We start from the raw sequence: 16,286 nt of genomic DNA on the forward strand, positions 1-16,286 counted from the left end.
ATTAAGAACAGAACATGTATATATAGCTACCACGTACGTAATAGTAAATGATTACTGCCCTTGAATCCTAATTGATCGAGGCAAGCCATTACTATCTATCTTTTTTACCCCGAGAATGAGATTCCAGAATATGGACGCGCGTGTATGTATATATGGATCTTCTAGCTCAATTGATGAGGTGGTGGTAACATCAATTAATATCAAAGAAGCATGCAACCAAAACTAAAGGCCAAAATAATGTATTAATGCTTACAATATATGCCATGCTTGTAATTCAGTATCTGCCTGTGTTTCAATTTCCAAAGAAACGTTAACAAAATGTTAATGCATGTAATGTTGTTTCTATCTAGCTATCATAAAATTAAGATGCTCATAGAAGCAATCCATACAAATAATAAACCTATGAATCCACATGCCACAGGAAAGCAAACGAAGACTAACACCAGCTTAAGCAGGACTATCGATCATCGACCCACTTTGCTACAAGCTTGACTTTTGCTACCAGCAGTCTGACGCATCTTGGCTTTTGCAATGATGGGATTGCAGAGACTCTCAAGCTTTGCCCTTTCATCCTCGTATTTACTGCATTCCACAAGTTGGTTCGCATTAAGCCACAGCAAAGCCTTTTTAACTGCATCAACAATTGTCTTCTTGTTTGCCTCATTAAGGGCAAGATCACTAACGCTATCCCTCAAGCCATATGCATATAATTCAAATAAAACCTTAGCCTCTTCTTTCTTTTTGTTCTCCTCATCCTCTGCCTTGTACTTCTCCGCCTCCTTTACCATCTTCTCTATTTCCCAACTATGTAACCTATTTTTGTAATCATTGATTGTGATCTTTTTCTTCCTCCCTGTTAATAATATCTCCTCTGCAGAGATAACCAAAATTCCATTCGCATCTATCTCGAAGCAAACACTGATCGAAGGTACACCTTTTGGACTAAAAGGTAAGCCGGAGAGTACCAGTCCACCCAACAATTTGTTATCTCGGGCCATTATTCTTTCACCCTCAACAACATCTATAATTATACCATATTGGTTTTGCATGATGGTTGTGAAAACTTTTTCTTTCTTGGTGGGAATAGTAGTGTTTCTTGGGATCATAACAGTTGTTTTCCCTGTATAACGCCACACACCAAGGGAAAGTGGAGTCACATCCAGCAAGAGTAAATCCTGAACCTTCTCAACGCCACCGCTTAAAACTGCAGCCTGTACGGCAGCGCCATATGCAACTGCTTCATCTGGATTGATATTTTTGCAAAGCTCCTTACCATTAAAAAAATCCTGCAATAGCTGTTGTAGCTTGGGAATTCTAGTAGATCCACCGACAAGAACAATATCATGAATGATGCTATTGTCTATTTTAGCATCCCTCATACAATTCTCCACAGACTCCATACATTTTAAAAAAAGATCCATATTGAGCTCCTCAAATTTTGCTCTCGTTATTTTGGAGAAAAAGTCTTTACCCTCAAATATAGAATCAATTTCAATAGTGGTTTCAGTAGTTGAAGAAAGAGTCCTTTTCGCTCTCTCACAAGATGTTCTCAATCTCCTCAATGCTTTAGGGTTTTTGCTAATGTCCTTCTTGTGTTTCTTCTCGAACTCTTGTACAAAATGGTTCACCATTCTATTGTCAAAATCTTCACCTCCAAGATGAGTATCTCCAGCAGTAGCTTTCACTTCAAAAATCTCATCTTCAATTTTAAGAATGGAGACATCAAAGGTACCACCACCAAGATCGAATATGAGAACATGCTTCCCACCAGTGCTACTGACTTTTTTGTCAAGACCATAAGCAATTGCCGCAGCTGTTGGCTCATTGATGATACGCATAACGTTCATACCGGCAATTAAACCAGCGTCCTTTGTGGCCAGTCGTTGAGAGTCATTAAAATATGCTGGGACAGTTACAACTGCATTCTTTACTACCGATCCAAGATAGACCTCTGCTATTTCACGCATCTTATAGAGAACCATTGATGATATCTCTTCCGGAGCTAATTGTTTTGTTTCATTCTTATACTTGACCACAATCATCGGTTTGTTATTATCGCCAGAAATCACCTTGAAAGGCCATAACTTCATGTCACTTCTAACACATGAATCACTGAATCTCCTACCAATCAAACGCTTTGCATCTAAAACATTGCAAATAAAATTATAATTAATACCAGTTCGACATGCATGTCAATTAAAAAGAAAAAAAATTTATAAAAAAAAAAAAAAAACAGCTGAACAATAAAATTGTGCATTACCAAAGTTCAGTATAAAAGCTAAAATAGGGAAAGTTTAAAATTCACTTGCCAAAAACAGTATTAATGGGGTTCATGACGGCCTGGTTCTTGGCAGCATCACCTATCAAGCGCCGAGTGTCAGTGAAAGCAACATAAGACGGAGTTGTTCTGTTGCCTTGGTCATTGGCTATGATCTCAACCCGATCATGTTGCCAAACACCAACACATGAATATGTTGTTCCGAGGTCGATACCAATTGCTGGACCCTCACCTTTGGCTTTCTCAGCCACCAATGCCATTATTAATTATATTTACTTAGAAAGCTTTGAGAACGAAATATTACTTGAGAAAGTGTTTTTGGTATACGAATGCGTGCCTACGAGAAACAACTGAGAGGGATTGAACGATGAAACTGATCCATGATCGATGTATATATAGAGTTTGAGTGATCCACAATCAAATAGGAATCCTTGTTTGACTAGAACCCTAGCTAATTGACGGTAGGAAATAGATTCCTATGTGGATTAGTAATTGAAAGTAGCTAAGAAGAAGAAGAAGAAGTCTGGCCGTTGTCATCATCATTGGGAGCACGAGCATCATTACTGTCTGAATTCGGAGGACGACTCCGACTTGCCGCCTCCCAGCCCGCACAGCACTGATTAGGAGAAGAAGCCAAATCCCGGTGACGGCAGAGAGCATCTGAAGCATAACTCAGATTCAAAGCAGCACTGCTTTCGCCAAGAGTCATTCGCAGCATAATCGTAAAACCCTCAGCGCGGTCTCTCCGCCAACCAACCCCACAGTTTGTTGGCCGAGAGCGCCTCATTGACAAAGAGCGCATGAACTTTAAATGTATAATCATATATAGAAGGATGCATATGTGAAGCATATGGTTTTACTGTTAATAACCAAATCCCTATTTCTTGGGGTTTTCTAGTTAGTGCTGTTAGTGTTGTTACTGGTTGAATTGGTCTTAGACTTTGAATCACGTTTAGGGATAATGTTCAACGTGGTGTTGAGCTTTGTTTCCCATTCCTGTAATCGGCTTGTATAAAAGCCAACCTTTGCAATTCAATAAAGTGTGCTTCATCCTCAAATTATCTTGTGATTTGGTATTATAGTTCTTTACAATTGGTATAAGAGCTCTGAATAGGGACCTGATAAGGAGTGTGAAAAAGTAAGTTTTGAGTGAAACACGAGAGATTGAGAGGGAGAGAAACACAAAGTGATTGTGTGAAAAACTCGGGGTAGGGTTTTAAAATGTCGACTTCATTGTCAGAGAAGTTTTTGCATGCATCCATTCCTAGATTTGATGGTCACTATGACCATTGGTCTATGTTAATGGAAAACTTCTTAAGAAGTAAAGAATATTGGAGTCTAGTAGATGAGGGAATTCCAGCAGCGACTGAGGCACAGCGAAAGGTAGTGGATGAAGCGAAGCTCAAAGATTTGAAGACTATCTATTCCAAGCGATCGATAGAGAATTCATGGAGAGTATTCTTGACAAAGGAACATCCAAAGCTATCTAGGATTCCATGAAACAAAAGTATCAGGGCTCAACAAAGGTGAGAAGGGCGCAGCTGCAGGCTTTAAGAAGGGAGTTCGAGCTGCTAGGCATGAAGAGGGAGAGAAGGTGGATAGCTATGTCTTGAGAACCTTAACTGTGGTGAACAAAATGAAAGTACATGGAGAGCGAATGGAGAGAATGTGGTGGTTGAAAAAATCCTAAGGTCCATGACACCCAAATTTAACTATGTTGTGTGTTCGATAGAGGAGTCAAATGACCTTACCACTATGAGTATCGATGAGCTCCATGGGAGTTTGTTGGTTCATGAGCAGCGAATGCAAGGGTATTAGGAAGAAGAACAAGTGCTGAAAATTGCAAATGAAGGAAGATTTGGAGGCGGAGGTGAGCAGAGGTTTGGAGGAAGAGCTCGTGGGAGCTTTCGTGGAAGAGGCAGAGGTAGAGGAAGAGGCTACACCAAATATCTCGTAGAATGCTTCAAGTGCCACAAACTAGGGCATTTTCAGTACGAATGCCCTAGTTGGGAGAAGAATGCTCAATATGCTGAATTGGATGAGAATGAAGAGATGTTGCTTATGTCGTATGTCAAGGAAAATGATGCAAGAAGGGAGAATGTGTGGTTCTTGGACTCTGGATGCAGCAACCACATGTGTGGTACAAAGGAATGGTTCTCTGACTTTGATGACAAGTTCAGGCAATCAGTGAGGCTAGGAGACAATTCAAAAATGATGGTGATGGGAAAAGGCAACATCAAGCTGAAAATCGATGGCCTAACTCAGGTAGTTACCCCGCTAGTCAGGTAGTTTGAAAAGCAATTTAGTGAGTGTTGGACAATTGCAACAAAGAAGTCTTGCTATATTGATTAAGAATGATATGTGCAATCTTTATCATCCAACTAGAGGCTTAATCATGCAATCTAGAATGACAACAAATAGGATGTTTGATGTTTTGGCTTCGATTATGTCTCAAGCTACTACATGTTTGCAAGCTATTTCTAATGATGATACGCAGCTCTGGCATGAGAGGTTTGCACACTTGAGCCTCAAGGGTCTTAGAACTCTTCTTTACAAGAAGATGGTGGTAGGATTGCCAAAGCTTGCAGCCTCGACCAAATTATATTCAGATTGCATGAAAGGAAAGCAACATAGAGAAGTTATTCCGAAAAGAAGCTTGTGGAGGGCATCGCAGACTCTCCAACTTGTACACACTGATATTTGTGGACCAATAAAGCCGGAGTCTCACAGTGGAAGAAGGTATCTGATTAATTTTATTGATGATCATAGCTGAAAAACATGGACTTATTTCTTGACGCAGAAGTCAGAAGCTCTTGAGGTGTTTAAGAAGTTCTGTGCAAAGGTTGAAAAAGAGAGTGGCAATGTCATCAAATGTTTGAGGTCTGACAGAGGCGGCGAGTTCACCTCCTTCAAGTTTAAGAAATTTTGCAGTGAGAATGGGATTGCTAGACAGCTTACGGCATCATACACACCTCAGCAGAACGGTGTGGCGGAACGAAAGAACCGGACAGTCATGAATTTGGTGCGTAGCATGCTTACAGGAAGGAAGATTCCCAAAGACTTTTGGCCGGAAGCAGTAAATTGGGCTAGTCATGTCTTGAATCAGAGTCCATCTGCAGCAGTGAAGGAGGTAACGCCTGAAGAAGCTTGGAGCGGCAACAAACCCTATGTTGACTACATTTGAATCTTCGGATGTGTCTCCTATGTACATGTTCCTGATGCAAAGAGATCAAAATTGGAAGACAAAAGTATCAAATGCATTCTGTTGGGAGTTAGCGAGGAGTCTAAGGCGTATAGGTTATACAATCCTGATTCAAAGAAAATAATAACAAGCAGAGATGTGGTGTTCGCTGAGAATGAGTTTTGGGATTAGAAGAGAAGTGAAGAAGAACAAAAGAAAGATATTCTGGAATGGGTTGAAGAAGAGGAAGAAAGTGAAGAAATCCAAAGTGATGATGAAGAAGAAGCTGCAGAAAGCCCAGACAATATCACTCCAACAAATTCAGCAAGCGAAACAAGTGTTCAAGCACCTACCAGTCCAGTTCAAGGGAGGAATAGGCGTGAACCGGTTTGGATGCAAGATTACGAGTCCGGTGAAGGGTTATCAGAGGAAGAGAGTGACGCTCAAAACCTGGTTATGTTTACTACCCTTGAAGACCCTGAAACTTTCGAAGAGGCTATGAAGATTGATAAATGGAAAGAAGCAATGAAACAGGAAATCAAAGCCATCGAAGAAAACCAAACCTGGGAGCTAACTACACTGCCAAAAGGTGCCAAAAAAATTGGGGTGAAGTGGGTGTTTAGAATGAAGCTAAATGAAAAAGGAGAAGTAGACAAGTTCAAGGAACGTCTTGTTGCGAAAGGCTACGCACAGCAACATGGAATTGACTATCAAGAAGTATTTGCTCCGGTGGCCAGATGGGACACAATCAGAGTCATCCTTACTTTAGCGGCTCAAAAGGGCTGGTGTGTTTATCAATTAAACGTGAAAAGTGCTTTTCTACATGGGGAGTTGACCGAGGATGTTTTTGTTGATCAGCCAAGCGGGTTCGAAAGAAAAGGTGAAGAACACAAGGTGTATAAACTGAGGAAGGTGCTATATGGGCTCAAGCAAGCCCCCCGGGCCTGGTACAACAAAATTGAAGGTTATTTTATCAGAGAAGGGTTCGAGAAATGCTACTGTGAGCACACTATTTGTGAAGACTGAGGTTGGAGGTAATATTCTTATAGTAAGTCTCTATGTGGATGACTTAATTTTTACTGGGAATAATGAAGATATGTTTGTGAGATTTAAGCACTCAATGATGAAGGAGTTTGCTATGTCTGATCTCGGAAAAATGAAATATTTTCTTGGAGTTGAAGTCATTCAAAAGGAGCAAGGGATATTCATTAACCAAAGAAAGTATGCGCTTGAGGTATTAGGGCGGTTTGGGATATATGATAGTAACTCAGTAAAGAAACCAATTGTCCCTGGGTGTAGATTGTCCAAAATTGGAGGAGCAGTTGTGAATGCCACCGTGTACAAGCAAATGGTCAGAAGTTTAATGTACTTAACGGCTATAAGGCCGGATCTCATGTTTTCAGTGAGCTTGATCAGCAGGTATATGGAAAGGCCTACTGAGCTTCATTTACAAGCAGTCAAGAGAATATTTAGGTACCTAAAAGGTACGGTTGACCTGGGAATTGTGTATAGAAGAGGAGCTGAAGGTGACTTGAGAGGATATGCAGATTTAGATTATGATGGTGATGTGGATGATCGCAAGAGTACATCGGGTTATGTTTTCATGATTGAGACTAGAGCTGTGTCTTGGTCGTCAAAGAAGCAGCCGGTGATGTCTCTATCAACAACTGAAGCTGAATTCATATCAGCTGCTCATTGTGCCTGTCAAGCTGTGTGGCTAAGGAGAGTGCTTGAAAGGATGGGACAACCACAACGTAAGTGCACTACAATATTTTGTGATAATAGTTCAACTATTAAACTTGCCAAAAATGCAGTTTTACATGGGAGAAGTAAGCACATAGATGTGAGATTTCACTTTCTACGTGACTTAACAAGGGATGGAGTTGTTGAACTAGAGTACTGCAATACTGAAGAGCAAATCTCGGACATCATGACAAAGCCACTGAAATTAGAGTCCTTTCTCAAGCTTCGTGATAGACTGGGAATGAGGTTGGAGTTGGAGTTGGAGTAAACTGCACTGCACTTCTGTGCAGTGCAATTTAAGGGAGGATATGTGAAGCATACGGTTTGTTTTATATTTACTGTTTTATTTCTTGGGGTTTTCTAGTTAGTGTTGTTACTGGTTGAATTGGTCTTAGACTTTGAATCACGTTTAGGGATAATGTTCAACGTGCTGTTTAGCTTGTTTCCCATTCCTGTAATCGGCTTGTATAAAAGCCAACCTTTGCAATTCAATAAAGTGTGCTTCATCCTTAAATTTTCTTGTGATTTGGTATTATAATTCTGGGCTAAATACAGATTACTACCTTATAGTTTGGGTCCAAAATCAATTCGTCCCTGAACTTTTAATTTCATCAAAAACACCCCTGCACTTTCAATTTTGATCTAATAGGTCCAATTTGTTAGTTTTCCGACAATTGAGTTATTTAACTTGTTAATGTGGCTCATATATGGCCTATTTTTATGATGTGGTGTCTGCAGGCCACCTCTAGTCAATTTAAGAGTGAGTCCTACTATTAAAAATAAATAGTTTTTCAACAAATAATCCAACTATAACTTGAACCCATAACAAAATATTAACGAATTGGACCTATTAGATCAAAATTGAAAGTGCAGGGGTGTTTTTGATGAAATTAGAAGTCTAGGGACTGAATTGATTTTGGACCTAAACCACATGGTAGTAACCAGTATTTAGCCCTATAGTTCTTTACAGCATACATATCGTATTCGTATATGGAACTGTTTACTAGACTATAAATAGTACTTTTGTCCGAGGCATGACTTCAATATTATTGACTGAAGAACCTTTAGAATGTAAAAACTCCTCATCTTGCTGAAATACGACATTGTACGTTGTGGTGCAGCAAGGGTATAAATGACAATGTACAATGTCGTATTTCAACAATGTAAAAAACCTGTCAGAACGCCAATGAGGCTCCCCTGGGCCGCCTTCAATGACCAGATCAATGTGATGGGAAGACGAAGAGCGTGCTTGGACCCCCACATCACGTTCCAGAACATCCCAAAAACCCCCGAACTGCCATCAGTTAAAACCTCCTTGAAGTGTTGAAAGCCTAAGGCTGTATGCAGACTAAGAAAGTCTGACATACGGCTAATTTTCGTCTCACACAGGAAGACAATTTGGGGACGATTCTGGGATATCAAATCTTTCAAAGCCCTATTGGTTGTATCATTGCAGATTCCCCTACAATTCCAACAGAGTATATCCATGTTCATGGTAGGCAGTAACCAGCGATCCCGAAGAATAGACGCAAACCCTAGGTTGCAGTTGCAAACAATGTTGGAAGAGGTTGTTTGAGTTTAGGACTGTTGGAATAAAGACCTATTCTTCAGGGTTTGTTAGAGTTGTTTTAGCTATTTGAATTGTTCATGTTATCTGAACCACTAAGCAAAGTATGTGCGAAGTAGGCTGCAATTTCTCATTCTTGTTAGATGTAAGGCTTTATAAAGCCAAGAGCTGTTTCAATAAAGACATACCATTCACACCAATTGTTTGTATTCTTGAATTGTTCTTGATACTTTACATTTGGTATCAGAGCCCCCACTGGGCTTGTAGAAAAGGAAGCAGCAGTCTTCGAGTGGTCAAAAGTTGAGAGAATGAGTGAAGACAAGACTCTGACGAAGATCCCTCACTTCGATGGTCATTATGACCACTGGAGTGAACTGATGGAGAATTTGCTTAGGGCAAAGGGTCTTTGGAGCTTGGTGGAGAATGGCTTTGAAGAGCCAAGAGCAGGGACGATGCTGACTGAGGTGCAGCAGACACAGCTTGATGATGCCAGAACCAAGGATCACCAAGTCAAGCATTATCTCTTCCAGGCACTTGATCGAACTGTCTTCGAACAAATCTTGGACCGTCGCACAGCCAAGATTGTTTGGGACTCGATGAAGCGGAAGTTTGGAGGAAATACCAGGGTGAAGAGATCTCTTCTCAACTCACTAAGAAGAGAGTTTGAGGTTCTAGAAATGAAGAAGGATGAAACCATCACTGAGTATTTTGCAAGAGTGATGACGGTCTCCAATAAGATGAGGAGCAATGGAGAAGATATGCCTGACTCAAAGATTGTTGAGAAGATCCTACGAACTCTAACTGAGAGATTCACATATGTTGTAGTGTCCATCGAAGAATCAAAGGATACTGACAACATGTCCATCGATGAATTGCAGAGTTCGTTGGTGGTGCATGAACAGAAGTTTCGAAGGGTGAGTAATGATGATGAGGATCAAGTTCTGAAGGTAGAGGACCGGACTGGAACGAGAGGCAGAGGAAGAACACCTCCCAGAGGCAGGGGACGAGGAAGAGGAAGAACAACTTTCAACAAAGCAACTGTTGAATGTTATAAGTGTCACAACTTAGGACATTTTCAATATGAATGTCCAAAGTGGAACAAGGAGGCAAATTATGCAGAGTTAGAAGAGGAAGATGAGCTGCTGTTGATGGCATATGTGGAGCTACATGAAGCAAAGAGAAGTGATGCATGGTTTATAGACTCTGGATGCTCAAACCACATGTGTGGGAATCAAGGTATGTTTACAAGTTTGGATACAACATTTTCACATACTGTCAAGCTTGGAAACAATACTAGAATGAAGGTTATTGGGAAGGGAGTTGTGAAGTTGGTTTTGAAAGGAGTTAGCTATGTCATTGGTGATGTGTATTGTGTACCTGAGCTCAAGAACAACCTCTTGAGCGTGGGGCAACTTCAGGAAAAGGGATTGGCAGTGTTGTTTAAGCATGGTGTGTGCAGTGTTTATCATCCACAAAGAGGAAAAATGGCGGAGTCCATCATGAGTGCAAACAGAATGTTTGTTTTGCTAGCTGAACCATCTGTCACGGCAGAGGAAGAAAGGTGTCTCCAAACTAGCACTATGGACCAGTCAAAACTCTGGCACCATCGTTATGGCCATCTTAGCTACAAAGGTCTGCGTACCTTGCAATACAAGAAAATGGTGATTGGATTGCCACAAATTATAGCTTCAAGTGTCACTTGCGAGGCATGTATGAAGGGCAAGCAACATCGGACTCCAATTCCCAAAAAGAGTCAATGGAGAGCAACTAAGAAACTGAAACTAGTTCATGCAAATCTTTGCGGCCCTATCACACCAGCTTCTAGCAGCCAGAAGAGGTACTTATTGTGTTTCATAGATGATTTTTCTAGAAAAGCATGGCTTTATTTTCTATTAGAGAAGTCAGAAACATTCTATCACTTTAAGCGTTTCAAGATACTTGTGGAAAAAGAAATTGGAATGCCTATTAAATGCTTGAGGACAGATAGAGGAAGAGAGTTTAACTCTGCAGAATTCAATGATTTCTGTAAGCAACATGGGGTGAAGAGACAATTGACCACAGCGTACACTCCACAACAAAATGGAGTGGCCGAGCGCAAGAATCGTACTGTGATGAACTTGGTGAGAGCTATGTTGTTAGAGAAGAAAGTACCTAAGCTTTTCTGGCCAGAGGCAGTTTGGTGGACAATTCATGTCTTGAATCGATCACCTACCTTGGCTGTGAAGGACATGACCCCAGAGGAGGCATGGAGTGGAGAGAAGCCATCAGTGGAGTATTTTCGAGTGTTTGGATGTGTGGGACATGTCCACATTCCAAATGCTAGGAGAACCAAGCTTGAAGATAAAAGTGTGAGCTGCGTACTACTTGGGGTTAGTGATGAATCCAAAGGGTACAGAATGTTTGATCCAGTTGCCAAAAAGATTATTGTGAGTCGTGATGTGGTCTTTGAAGAAGATCGTGTGTGGGATTGGGATGCCAGCTATGAAGAAGAGCAGTTGATGGAACTAGAATGGGGAGACAACATTGAAAGAAATGCAGATGAAGAAGAAGAAGTAATGGGGAACACAGATGAAGAAGAAGAAGCAGTGGAAGTCGTGGATGGATCTGAGAATGATTCACCAGCTCCTGAAGAGGATTTGATAACAAGGGAGGGCAGAAATCGACGTCCTCCTGTGTGGACGGCAGACTACACTTCCGGTGAAGGTTTGTCAGAAGAAGATGAAGCAAACATGGCACTTATAATGTCGTCAGATCCTACAAGCTTTGAGGAAGCTGTCAAGAGTTCGAAATGGAGGTTGGCTATGGATGAAGAAATCAAGTCCATTGAAAGAAATCAGACCTGGCACTTAGTGGAACTACCTACTGTAGCTAAGAAAATAGGAGTGAAATGGATTTACAAAACCAAGCTAAATGAGCTTGGTGAAGTCGACAAATACAAAGCAAGACTGGTGGTGAAAGGCTACTCTCAGCAGCATGGAATTGATTATACAGAAGTGTATGCACCTGTGGCTAGAATGGATACAGTAAGGATGATCATAGCTTTTGCGGCTCAAAGAGGATGGAAACTCTATCAATTAGATGTCAAGTCTGCGTTCTTACATGGGGAGTTGAAGGAAGATGTTTTTGTAGAACAGCCGAAGGGTTATGAGAAGAAAGGAAGTGAGCAGATGGTGTACAAGCTGCAAAAGGCTCTTTACGGACTAAAACAAGCACCTAGGGCTTGGTTTAGTAGAATAGAGTCCTATTTCATCAAGGAGGGTTTCGAAAGCAGTCCCAGTGAGCAGACACTTTTTGTCAAGAGAAAGGGAGGTAAAATTCTCATTGTGAGCATTTATGTTGATGATCTTTTGTTCACTAGTGATGATGAAGAGATGTTGTGTGAATTCAAGTGTTCTATGAAAAAGGAGTTTGACATGACAGACTTAGGTAATATGAGATTCTTTCTTGGAATTGAGGTGCTACAAAGGTTTGATGGTGTAATTATATGCCAAAGGAAGTATGCAACTGAGGTTTTGAGTCGATTTGGGATGGAGGGTTACAATTTTGTTTGTAATCCTATTGTTCCAGGGCAGAAGATTGGTAGAGATGAAGATGGCGTCAAGGTGGATGCAACTCAGTTTAAGTAGATGGTGGGGAGTCTGATGTACCTCACTGCCACTCGACCTGACCTCATGTTCATTGTAAGTCTCATTAGCCGTTTCATGGCAAGTCCCACACAACTACATTTTGCAGCAGCAAAGAGAGTCTTGAGGTATTTAAAAGGGACTGTGAACTATGGCGTGTTTTACAAAAAGGGAGGAGCTAGTGATTTGGTGGCTTTTACTGATAGTGATTATGCTGGGGATATGGAGGATAGCAAGAGCACCTCAGGCTATGTGTTCATGATGGGTGGAGGAGCAGTAGCTTGGTCATCGAGAAAGCAACCCATAGTCACTTTGTCAACCACGGAGGCTGAATTTGTCGCAGCTGCTGCATGTGCCTACCAGGCTGTTTGGATGAGAAGGGTACTGAAAGAGATCGGTCATTTACAGGCAGAAGGTACTGTGTTAATGTGTGATAACACTTCAACTATAAAGCTGTCCAAAAATGCCATTTTACATGGCCGTTCCAAGCATATAAGGGTAAGATATCATTTTCTTAGGGATCTTACTAAAGATGGAAGTGTTGAGTTATTATTTTGTGGCACTCGAGACCAACTTGCAGACCTGATGACTAAGCCTCTCAAGTTGGAAGCTTTTCGGAGACTTCGTGAGGAACTGGGCATGGTTGTTGTTCCAGATTTGAACTAATTTCTTGTCAAAGGTAATAAGTTCAAGGGAGGGATTGTTGGAAGAGGTTGTTTGAGTTTAGGACTGTTGGAATAAAGACCTATTCTTCAGGGTTTGTTAGAGTTGTTTTAGCTATTTGAATTGTTCATGTTATCTGAACCACTAAGCAAAGTATGTGCGAAGTGGGCTGCAATTTCTCATTCTTGTTAGATGTAAGGCTTTATAAAGCCAAGAGCTGTTTCAATAAAGACATACCATTCACACCAATTGTTTGTATTCTTGAATTGTTCTTGATACTTTACAAACAAAGTTGTAAAGTTGTATATGTAAAGTTGTAAACAACTTCCTATGTTCTGTCGGGGTAAAAGATTCTGACAATGTAATCGCTAGAAACAAAAACAAATATCTGATATTTGGAGTCTCCACTTATTGGGTAGTTTTGTTCTTCTTTCGATTGTGTAGTTCCTGCCGTTGCTTATATAGGCAAGCAGCAATCTTATGCGTCCAGATTTATCAAGAAAGATGTATCCAGCAATGGGAGATTCATTCTTCTTATTCTCTGGCAGGGATTGGATGGAAATGTCTGATTGGATCAATGGGGGATTTTTCTCTTGGATTGTACAACCTTCGGCTTCTCTTCTTGCTGTTATTCGATCTGTTTCAAACATCTTTTGCAAGGACCGTGCAGCTGATTCTTGTACTTTAACTTATGTAATGCATGCTATGGCTTGTGAAAGGCTTGTGGATTTGAATAGTCGTATAAAGTCTGTTCAGTATTTGATTGAAAACGGTGACAATCTGGTGCAAGTTGTGGAGATCGCTTCTTTGAGGCAAGTGGCAGCAGGGCTCACTGGTTTTGTGATGGAGCACCTCTCATTAGTGTCTGAAGATCAACAGCAAATATTCATGACTTCTGCTGATACGACTAATAACAAGATGGCTATCTACGAAAGTGATGAATGAGGTTTCAGTCTATGCTCTGTGAACAAGAAGTCATTGCCAACTACACTTTGGTGGGTTGTTTGCCAAAATATTCATCCATGGTGCCCTCATGCCTCTGAAAAAGATTTGAAGAGATTCCTTTCTCTTTTAATCCTACTTCCTTTCCCTACATAAGAAGCAGCTTTGGGTGGTCATAACGTACAAGAACCATGAAGCTGACAGGCTGAAGAATGTGACATTGCCTCAGATCTCATCACAGTGCTTTATTGATTCCAGTCTGTATGAACAAAAAGTAAGCGTCTTTCAAAGATCAAATGGTGCTTCCCATGACCCTCACGTGATGTACATGCACACACACAAACTTGTATCTTGAAAAATATTTTAATTTGTATTTTTTGGGGATTCTTTTCGTTTTACACTTCATTTACTTTACTCTCAATCAGGGTATTTATTTTACCTCTTGTATTTAGTTTGTCGATCCGCAGGTATTTTGCAAAGAGGTTCTGCCGTGCATTGTAGAAATCGACATTACCATTCATCAACGACTTTCCATCCGGCAATGTTAAATTCAAATCATCACCTAATTGACCGAATGTTTTAAGTGATTTAGAGAACTCACCATTGCTTATTTCCTGCAGCAAACTCAATGTATTTGACTGTTCCTCAGCCTCAAGTTGCAAGGGACATAACTCCCAACCATCTACCATCATGAAATTTACAGCTTGTCAGAGTTTGCTTAATCTTTTGAGGTGTATGCTAAAAGGTCATTTGGACTTGAGATCATTTTCATGTTATGTGTCATCTATTCTCAACCTCAAAAGGTATGAGCTTTCATGGGTTTGATGTATGGTGCAACAATCAATACAGTTTTTATTGCTTAAAAGAAGTATAAAAAAAATATTATTAAAAAAAAAAAAAACTTCTTTACTGAGTAATTATCATTCCCAATTCGGAATAGTGAATAAAATGAAATATTCAATTAATAGAGTTGGGGTCTAAGATTAAAACCGTTGTCCAGTTCAGTTATGTTTTCTTTCTGTTTCTCTTTTTGTTGTTGCATTTTTTGTACATGTATAGTTCCATAAAATGTATTCAAAAGAGAGGAATTTGGTCAGACTCTTGTTTGTTTCAATTTGTTTGGAAAAGTGCATGCACACTGCTTATTCTTGATACACTTCCTAATTTTGATCTTTTTTCTAATACTTCATGGGTGAAGATAATAGTACCTCATTACTTATATGCGAACCTTTTACCCCAACAGTCCAAAGAATTCATATCTCATGAAAAGAAATATTGTGTGTTTTCCTTTCAATTTGAATTGAAGTTAATATTTGTATCCATTCAATCATCAAGACATTTCTTAATATAACCAGTTCTGTGTTTTTCAGGATTGTTGTTGGCGGCTCATTAGATTATCAGAATGCTTCTCATACTCAACTTATTATTATGAGCTCTTCAGAGTGTTTGCGTCCTGTTGGAAGGCCTTAATATGTACAATTATTGCTTGTGAGGAGACAGTAGCCAGTCAAACCTCAGACACTCGAGTACTCTTTGAGGATTTATTTCCTGTTTCATGGCTTTACAAGTCAGTGCGTATGGTTGCTGAGCTTCAAGAGTCATTCTCAAAAGATATTTATCATCAAGTTCATGATATGATCTTGGCGTTAATGGATCACACATTTTATGTGTTTCTGACATTAAATAAATATCAGTCTAATCATGCTGTTCGTTTCCTTGAGATTGCTGAGCTAAACTCTGGATCTGCTCAAGAACAGAGAAGTTTATTGAATTCGTCCGATTATATTGAAGCCTGGAAAAGTGTAAATATTGTTGCTAAGATTTGAAGGAACAGATGCAGATCTTACTTGTAAATGTGAAGAATGGCATTTGTAATGGAAAAGAGGGAGTTTCTGTTGATGCTTTAAATTTGAACAACTTTGCTTCCATAATTTCGTGTTTTAATTAGTTGGGTTTTTATGGGACCTAGCATGCGTTGTGATCGACACAGATGGGAGAAATAGTGATGAGAAAGCTAAGTCGTCAAGGTGGAAACTTGAACCAATCTCTCAACTCAACGTCTGTATAAACGTTTTTGCAGAAATTTCTTGTGTCTACTACAAATACTTATTCTTGACGATAATCAGCATTCCACAACTATATGTGATGCTTATAATCTTCAGAAGTCAGGCTACAATTCAGATTTGTTGGCTGCAGAGAAGATTGTGCCGGAAGACAATGATGCTGACACTGATATGTCATGTGGTGGACTGCAGGATGAATCGCAGTGACGCTGTCAGCATCATCTGA

General features: G+C 40.1%; 2 protein-coding genes across 2 annotated transcripts; one reads left to right on the forward strand and one right to left on the reverse strand.

Annotated features, from left to right (window-relative positions):
* Nucleotides 1-242: 242 nt before the first annotated feature.
* On the reverse strand, nt 243-3,055 carry LOC133735614 (heat shock cognate 70 kDa protein-like). The gene is made up of 2 exons (XM_062163015.1): nt 2,310-3,055; nt 243-2,143 (listed from the first exon to the last, which is right to left on the reverse strand). Exons 1-2 carry the CDS (start codon nt 2,536-2,538, stop codon nt 465-467), a joined length of 1,908 nt encoding a protein of 635 aa, XP_062018999.1. The 5' UTR covers nt 2,539-3,055; the 3' UTR covers nt 243-464.
* An 11,423-nt stretch (nt 3,056-14,478) lies between these two features.
* Nucleotides 14,479-16,219, forward strand: LOC133735596 (uncharacterized). The gene is made up of 2 exons (XM_062162999.1): nt 14,479-14,800; nt 15,368-16,219. Exons 1-2 carry the CDS (start codon nt 14,768-14,770, stop codon nt 15,821-15,823), a joined length of 489 nt encoding a protein of 162 aa, XP_062018983.1. The 5' UTR covers nt 14,479-14,767; the 3' UTR covers nt 15,824-16,219.
* The last annotated feature ends 67 nt before the right edge of the window (nt 16,220-16,286 follow it).

Source organism: Rosa rugosa, chromosome 3, assembly GCF_958449725.1.
Source record: "Rosa rugosa chromosome 3, drRosRugo1.1, whole genome shotgun sequence".
NCBI classification, from domain to species: domain Eukaryota; kingdom Viridiplantae; phylum Streptophyta; class Magnoliopsida; order Rosales; family Rosaceae; genus Rosa; species Rosa rugosa.

Bases quoted from the DNA above. Each gene is read 5' to 3' on its own strand.
- LOC133735596 (XM_062162999.1), top strand. From the start codon at position 14,768: ATGTTATGTGTCATCTATTCTCAACCTCAAAAG. The intron at 14,801-15,367 runs GTATGAGCTTTC...TGTGTTTTTCAG, and splicing joins TCTATTCTCAACCTCAAAAG to GATTGTTGTTGGCGGCTCAT.
- LOC133735614 (XM_062163015.1), bottom strand. From the start codon at position 2,538: ATGGCATTGGTGGCTGAGAAAGCCAAAGGTGAGGGTCCAGCAATTGGT. The intron at 2,144-2,309 runs GCAAGTGAATTT...GCAATGTTTTAG, and splicing joins CCCCATTAATACTGTTTTTG to ATGCAAAGCGTTTGATTGGT.